At 33.0% G+C, this 8459-nt stretch overlaps 1 protein-coding gene across 3 annotated transcripts; it reads right to left on the reverse strand.

Annotated features, from left to right (window-relative positions):
* Positions 1-5092: 5092 nt before the first annotated feature.
* Positions 5093-8227, reverse strand: LOC139873137 (DNA-directed RNA polymerase V subunit 5C-like). 3 transcript variants are annotated; one of them, XM_071861071.1, is made up of 8 exons: positions 7927-8227; positions 7713-7800; positions 7096-7272; positions 6377-6470; positions 5936-6123; positions 5639-5721; positions 5478-5538; positions 5093-5394 (listed from the first exon to the last, which is right to left on the reverse strand). In XM_071861071.1, exons 1-5 carry the CDS (start codon positions 7944-7946, stop codon positions 6107-6109), a joined length of 396 nt encoding a protein of 131 aa, XP_071717172.1. In that variant the 5' UTR covers positions 7947-8227; the 3' UTR covers positions 5093-5394; positions 5478-5538; positions 5639-5721; positions 5936-6106. The 3 variants fall into 3 exon arrangements, with proteins under 3 accessions (XP_071717172.1, XP_071717171.1, XP_071717170.1); XM_071861070.1 differs by having other exon boundaries at positions 6240-6470; XM_071861069.1 differs by having other exon boundaries at positions 5936-6470.
* Positions 8228-8459: the final 232 nt, after the last annotated feature.

Here is an 8459-nt window from a genome sequence, read left to right on the forward strand (position 1 = left end):
CACAATATGATAACTGAAGATAATGGTCGAACATTTTGTGGGTTAAAGGAGGATTATCAGCCTGTTCATCGTTCATTATCAATACGAGAACAGTTTGATACACAACTCCGAATGGACAAAGAACTACGTCATTCTACCATCCATCGTTTTCTCCGAGATCAGCTTATCGAACACATATGGAATTTACCACCGAATGTGCGTATCAGATATAACCCAACATCAGGACCTTTCACAATTCCCGAGCATGTCAATAACAATGAAGAACCAGAACCTTCGGGAACTAATAACCAAGATGAAGATGAGGACGAAGACGACGTCGAGTGCGAGGACGAAGATGAAGACGAGTACGAGGACGAAGACGGCGAGTAGTTTAATTTTTATTAAATGTAATTTTATATTTCGAATTTTTATTTATATTTGTTTTTAATAATAATGTAATGTTTAATTAATAAAAAAATTTAAAAAAAATTTATTCCATGACATTGCGTCATGGATGTTAGCGTTTAGTCTTTGGTATGTCATGGGATGAAGGAGGAGAGAATGTGCTTGATCAAACCAAAATCGTTAAGTGTAAATGGATTTCGGGTTTGAGTGCTTAATTTGGGAAAAGAGTAGGTTAATTGTTTTAACTCCAATAATTGTGCAAACCCCGATTTGGAATCTGAATTCCAAGGGCGTAAAACAACTAATTGAATTAACCTTATTCGATCGGAATCGAATAAGTTAATATCTTAGCGTAGATTAACTCGGATGGTGATCGGAGCACCGATCGGAATTAAATTAACGACTGGAGTGACGTTGTCGCCATTGATTTTGGCAGAGTAACGTTTATGCATCCAGTGTTGTCCAAATGAAGGATTTCATTTGTGTATTTATAGATGTTATGGAGGGAATGATGACGTGGCCCATGTCTCTTTCATAGTTGTAACAAACTTTGTCAATCCCGAGGGGTGATATGGCACCTGTCCCTTTCATGAGGAGTAACAGATCCTAACGAACTTCCCTAGATTTGCGGGCTGACGTGGCATGCGGCTTGCTTGCATGCTTGTTCCTTGATCAAGTGGTCACTCCGGGGTTCCGGGACAACGTGCTTGTCCCGGGAGTGCCTTCATGTCGGTTTGGAAGACCGAGACGGTGGTGTCGGTGGGTTAATTCCGGTTAAGGCATCACGGTGCTCTCAGTCTAGCCGGGTGGGTCTCGCCTAAACACTTGCCAAGTGTTTCTTCACGGTCATGATTGTGATGACTGGTTTTGCGGTGCCTGGTTATGATTATCTCGAACGGTTGTGTGATACCGGTTGCGTGTATGTCATCCAGGTTCTTAGCTTTGCCATTTGTCCGTCATGGTGGAATATCCGGGAAGACGTCAGACGGATGACGAGAAAAGGAGTTGGCAATCCGGGACGCGTAGTGCCGGGCATAGTTTTTGCCGAAATGCTTGCCTATTTTGAGACGGGTCATTATGCGTAGCATTAGTGCTGATGTGGTGCTGATGTGTCATTCACTTTATCCATGACATTGCGTCATGGATAAGAGTCCTCGAATTGGAAGAGAAATGTAGGGTTTTTTTGAAGGACCCTATTTTCTGATTTTTAGCCCGCCTCTTTTCTTGATTTCAGGAGCAAAATAGTAATTGTAATTTATTTTTTAAAGACTTCATCTATCTAACTATAACTTCTATTAAATCTCTAAAATGATGATGTTATCATTTCACAATTTAACTCTTCATTTTGTTAAAACTTGTCATTTATAAAAATATGGATGATGTCATTAATCTTATTAAATTTAGAATTAAAATATAATTATTTACTAAAAATCTATCTATATTATCTAATAAATCTCTATAATTATAATGTCATAACTAAGAATTATTCAAGTTTAAACAAAAATTAAAAAAAAAAAAGAAAAAAATTCTAAGACTCACATCAGGATGTTATTAAAATAATTGTATTTAATAATAATATTAACATATCAATTGTATAATACATGAAGCATTATGTACAACCTTATGATAAAACACCTCCATATCATATGTACAATATTTAAAGCATTATGTACACTCTTATAATAAAACACTTCATGACCGTATGTACAATATGTGAAGCATTATATACAAACTTATGATAATATACTCTTATGATCATCTCTACAAACTTTGTAACAATTTGAACAATCTTTTACAAAACACCTTACGAACATATGTACAAACTTTGAAGCATATTGTATAACCTTTATATAATAATTGTAGTATAATTTTTTAAATAATTTCAAGAGACATTTGTTATTACTAATAATTATTATTAAAAATATAAATACTTATTATTCAAATACGGGTTCTCTCTACGAGATTAATGACGTTGCATATTTATGCGAAATACATATCTCAATAAAAAGTTGTAATGTAGGCTTTTATGATAAAGAAAATAATAATTGTAATGAAAATTGGAAGAGAATTGTGGGAGAATAAATGTAGTTCATTTAACCTGACTAAATTAAGTACATCAATATGTTTGTAAAAAAAACGAGAAGTTTCTTAGTCAGGATCTGTGGTTCCACGGGTCATTAAAGTAAATACTTTTAACATCTACATTCAATTAAGACCTAAAACCTATCATTAAATTGTTTCATTTAAACAACTTCATGATTCCAAGGGCCATTTCACTTGTTAAGGTGATTTGTCTAATCTAATAGTCATTATTTACTCTAATTTTATTAATGGATGGCTAAGATTGATTTATTTACTTTTGAATGACTATTATCCTTTTCTTATTATGTGTAGTAAGTATAGATATAGATATAGATATAGAAGTATAGATATAGAAGTATAGATATATATAATTGCTGATTTGGTTATAATTTTTCTGTATGCTATTATCACCGATTAGTTTATACCGAATAATACTCCGACTAATTTTCTATGTTATATTTGTTGCAACGTATGATCGGATTGGTGATGTATTGATAACACGTATGCAATATGTTCTCGTATTCATTTGTTGCAGCGATTAATGTATTAACTAGATTTAAGAGCTCATGCGTTGCACGGCGACTCTTAATCAAACAAACTGGAATCGTAATATGTTATATCAATTAACGATATAATAAGGACAATATCATAAGTTTTGTTGTAAATAAAATAAACATGCAGTTGTAATATTAATGTATTACATTTTTTTTATAAAATGCTTTTCAAACAACATTATAACACAAGTAAAAGATGTTAACAAAAGTATAGAAGCTATGAGAAGAAAATTAAACCACAAAAAACACCTACAAAACAAAATGAAATTGCCATGAATACAACACCATGAACTAGAAACAAAGGCTGTGAAAACCATATATAAAACTGATGGGTCGCACATACTTTAGCTGAAGTGACCCATTAAAAAATCGTGTATTGTCCATACCAAAGAGACGTAACACAAACACTCCCATTAAAAGTAGACTTGTTAGCATATAAGCATGACAGGGTTAAATGAGCCCATTAAAACTAAATGTCTTTCTTCTCGGCTTCACTTTCCGGCACATACACATTATTAAACACATCTACAAATTAGCATATAAACACGACACGGTTAAATGAGCTCGTACTGTATATAACATATGTAAAAACTTGTTTAAATGAGCCCATATAAGTATATATGCATTAGTAAAATATAGCTACATTAACTTGTAAAATATAGCTATAGAAGTTGTAAAATAACATATCTTGCTGAATGAGCCAATTAATTATATTATATTATACTTATATACTAAACCTCCTCTCATTTTTGGTCGTTTTAGTCGTTTCAGTTTAAACGAGTTGTCGTTTTGAGTTTACGTTCACACTACAAATGGTCCTCCAACTTTCGCACAAATTACACAACAACCCCTCAGCTTTACACTTTTTTCAGCGGTAAAAAACATAAATTTATAATTTAATTAAAATAAAAAAACCTTACTCCACCCGAATTTATAACGGGCCCTATCTTCTCGCTCGGTGCGAGTTAAATTTTTCCGAGGCCACCGTTCAACTCGGAAAAATCTCACGAACCCAACGGGACTAACTATATGCAAAACGGACATCGTTAAAAAACCACTAAATAACGGGCCCTATATTCACGCTCGGTGCGAGTTAAATTTTTCCGAGACCACCGTTCAACTCGAAATAATTTTACGAACACAACGCGACTAACTATACGCGAAACGGACATCGTTAAAAAAATAAATATTTAGGGTTATATTACATACATATATATACATATACAACACGACTAACTATACGCGAAACGGACATCGTATATCCAAATTGGACCGCGCGTCGAATACAACCGCAGCAACGCGCGGTGGAATTTTTTCTAGTTTGTAAAATATAGCTACGTTAAATGAGCCCATTAACTTGTTAAATATAGCTACAAAAGTTCTAAGATGATTTTGAAAATAATATATCTTGCTGAAGATCAGTTAGGAGATTTATTCGATAAAATCACACTATGGGATGAATAGAAGTATTAACGTGATTGCAGTACTTCATAATTCGACCACGTTGGTATTGATATTGACTTGGGCAAAGGGTCATGTCCTAGGTGATCTTTTTCCAATGTAACACAAATTTGGGCAAACGGGTCAAAGGGTTCAAATAGATAACCAAAACACTTTACACATTATAATACAACTATATAAGAAAAAAGTGAATCGAGAATGGTACCAAATCATATGCTTGAACAGCGAGAGCAACCTTCTCGTCAAAAATTCTAACTACGTGTTTTCGCTCAACCACTACCAAGATTTGAAAGTTGAGCCAACTTTACCTAAAAGTCACTGGTATAAAGTTGAGCCAATTTTAAGTCATATTAACTGTACAACATTAGAGAAACACTATCTTGATGCTGAAAACTTTGGAGATGGAGATGTTGATACTGATAAACAACATTAAGAAGGTTTGAACACTTCAATAACATTAAAGCCATAAAAAGTGGGTCAAAACTAATGTACAACAGCCAAAAATATATAATACAAATAAAATATATCTGAAATGATATTCCACCAAAACATATATAGATTTTTTAGGTTTTCCATACTTTGAGCATTGATATTGAACTTCTTCCTTGATATCTAAATAAAAATCTTGCTCGTCTTGTATAAATATATAAGTGTATAGGAGATTTAATAACAAATGGAAGGAAGTGAGATGTGAATTTACACAACTAACCTCCAATTCAGGATCAAACATGTTTTTCAACAATAGACATTCACTGGTAACACCAATGCTCTCTATGGATGGAACCGTAAAAGTTGGAACCGAAAGAGCTACAGACGACATTGATGCAAGGCCAGGAATAGGAACAACCCCTGATGCTGGTGGTAGTGGTAGGCCCATACAATTAGTGGGTGGGACCCTCATTGGGCAATAACACTGCAAAAATTATAATCATTAGACTTTGATCACAATATATGTTACAGATTAAATAAAAGTGTAGTTGAGAATTCATATTGGACCTTGGTGTGGTTCCACTACGATCCAGCTTCTGTATTAGAAGTGCCCGAGAATGTTCAAAGACTGGAAGTCGAGTATAAGTTACAATCACAACACTGAAGTGAAATGATATTTACAAATCAGAATGAGTATGTAAAGAATAAGACAGATTGAGGTTGCTAACCAAGCCACCACCATTATCATCGTAGAAATCACCAGGGTTAACACCCATTCCTTGCATTCCAGATTGATCATAATAGCATACACCTGCATTTGTAGTTATATTGTTAAGATTAATATGAATATACATATACATAAATATAATCAAGAGATAACAAATAATACGACACAAAAAATAATGTATTGCCACCTACTGGTGTTACTTCAAGAGGTGTTCAAATACTTTGCAAAAAATTCATAAATAAATTTGTGAATACAATTTACAACTTATAATATAAAAAAACTGCTATATAAGCATTACCTAATATCAAAAGCAAAGAACCAAATAATTCATGTAATAATGGTCAAGTCGAAACATGGATTTCCGATTGCAATATACAACTCGCATGGCAGAAAACGGTCTGACATTTAACTTATTTATGTCATTAAAATTATTCCTTCATCATTCGACCACCAATCTCCAATTGTCCATTCAAACTCTGGTCAGACCTGACATTTATATTTCACATAATTATTCGACATTTATAATCAGTTTTGTTAAGGTGAAAAGTGGAAATAAAATAAAGAATAGATAAAATAGTATACTCATAGACATTTATGATCACCTTCTGATGTGGTGATTTTTGTATGCAAGTGACGATGAAGAATTATTCGATGGATATGAATCAAAAGAGTTGACTGATTTTGAGTAATATATTTCTCGTAACAATTCAGATTACATAGCGATAAGTGATAAACAAACCGGTAATTTTACTGTTATACGTGAACTTCACCACCTGTTTCTTCTCGAGTCCATAGTATCTTGCAAAAGCATCACTCTCCAACATATACGGAAGCTAAAAAAACAAAATCTTATGTTAGAACAATAAACAGGCATACCGAATATCATTAAAGTTATTTGTTGGCCCTTTTATAGTTCAAAAAGATAGTTGATAATGTTACCTGCTTGTCATATAGTTTATATTTCATAAGCAACTGTTAAATTCCCTTCAATAGACAATATTTCATTTTTCAGCCCAACAACATGTGTTGTGATGTTTACAAACAGTTCTGTAATCTAAAGACACGATTTCAATGCATGAGAATTTCAGCAATGATCACTAAAAAAGAGTACTTGATGTAAAGGTTTGCCCAACAGTATGTACAAAGTTACATATCCAAAATGCCAAATATGATTGGATGAAAAAAGAAGTTATCTTAAAGAATGAGATGATAAAGTTGTGCCCTGTAGCATAATTTTGTGCTTGTAATTATTCTGTTCATTTTGAATGTAAGAACTAAAAGTTCTTCTTTCTATCTAAATTTACCATATTACTTGTTGTAATGCCAATATTTACTCAGAAAAGACAGAAAATAAACACCTTAAATGAGAAAAATTAAATAACCCACCATTAATAGATTGGGACACTTCATTCAACAATTAGTTACAGCACTAATCAATAGAAAGATTTGAAATCTTACTAGGGAAAATTCCACTTTGACTTGGCATGAATCAAACTCTTTTCGAGCATAGTGGTTCATTTTGACCTGCAAAACAATAATAATATAGTGCACGCTCTCTTTGTTCATGACATTGAGTAGAATTCCTATAGCTTTTGCTTTGTTTATCTCCTCTGGCCCACAGATAATAACCAGAATCTGAAACATATCAAACTTATTAAGCTTACCAAGCAGAGTTAGAGAGTTACATGAAAGATGCATTGCACTACGATCCTCACATATAAAAAAAGCCAAATTATTACCATAGCTTTAGGGCTAGTTTTAACATGATATCATAAAAAAAGCAGACAAGTAACCATGAGTTACATTATAGTAGTATCTTCTATTGTTTCATTATAACAAACACTTTACATTGTTCAATAGAAAAAGTAGCACCATCGATTGGAATAATATCTGCATACAATACTCCATTTGGGCTCAAACATTTTTATATATTGATACATATTAAGTATTAACCTACACATTACATGAAGCTCGAAAAGCATTTATTTGAACTCACTAATTATACTCTAAGTTCTAGATTCATAGTAATATATAAAAACCTCATTCAAAAATGTTGAAATAAACAGAACCATTACCTTTTTAGAAGGTTTGGAGGATAACAAAACGCAAATACGGAGCTGATCCGAATCCGGCTGGTCACCAAGGCAAAAACGGGACGAAACTCTAAGAGCGATTGATTATTCCGCAAAAGAAACATAATAAAAAGAATCAAATAATCAAATTATAAAATAGTGCATGATTATTAACATTAAATCGGTTGATGATAAACAACGATTTATATTCGCATACCTCAAATAACACATTTGCATCACGTCATTAAACTCGAAATCGTTAATTAACAGGTATAGTAAACCCTAATCGAATCAGCGGATTGCTAGTGTTAGTTCAAATCTCGTCGTCACGCCGAACGTATGATTGATAAACGACGATTATAAAGTGGGGTTTGAAACCCTAGAAAACGAAACCAATTCAGGGAGAAGTAGAAGAACGAACATGTTTTTTTTATCCCTAATTGATGTTTGAGGGGGGAGAGAGAGAGAGAGAGAGAGAGAGAGAGAGAGGCGGAACCCTAAAACTGATTGAAACTGCTTATTTTACCAACTCGTAATTTCATAGGGACATGTGTAAATTTGTAATTTATTTAATATTATTGATGATTATTGAAGATTAATTAGAGACTAGTTTAATACCCGCAACCTTGCGGGATAAAGACAAAATACTAATCAGGTAAAACATTATGATATCGGATATACGGAGTATAATACTTTATGTATTTATGCACTACTAACCAACGTATTCACATCTTCTAATGAAATTGTAAT

The sequence above is a fragment of the Rutidosis leptorrhynchoides genome, chromosome 10 (assembly GCF_046630445.1).
Source record: "Rutidosis leptorrhynchoides isolate AG116_Rl617_1_P2 chromosome 10, CSIRO_AGI_Rlap_v1, whole genome shotgun sequence".
Classification (NCBI taxonomy): domain Eukaryota; kingdom Viridiplantae; phylum Streptophyta; class Magnoliopsida; order Asterales; family Asteraceae; genus Rutidosis; species Rutidosis leptorrhynchoides.

Coding starts and splice junctions, on each gene's coding strand:
- LOC139873137 (XM_071861070.1), bottom strand. CDS start 7,946: ATGCAAATGTGTTATTTGAG. Junction 7,801..7,926: donor ATGCAAATGTGTTATTTGAG/GTATGCGAATAT, acceptor AATCGCTCTTAG/AGTTTCGTCCCGTTTTTGCC. Junction 7,273..7,712: donor CCTCCAAACCTTCTAAAAAG/GTAATGGTTCTG, acceptor GATATGTTTCAG/ATTCTGGTTATTATCTGTGG.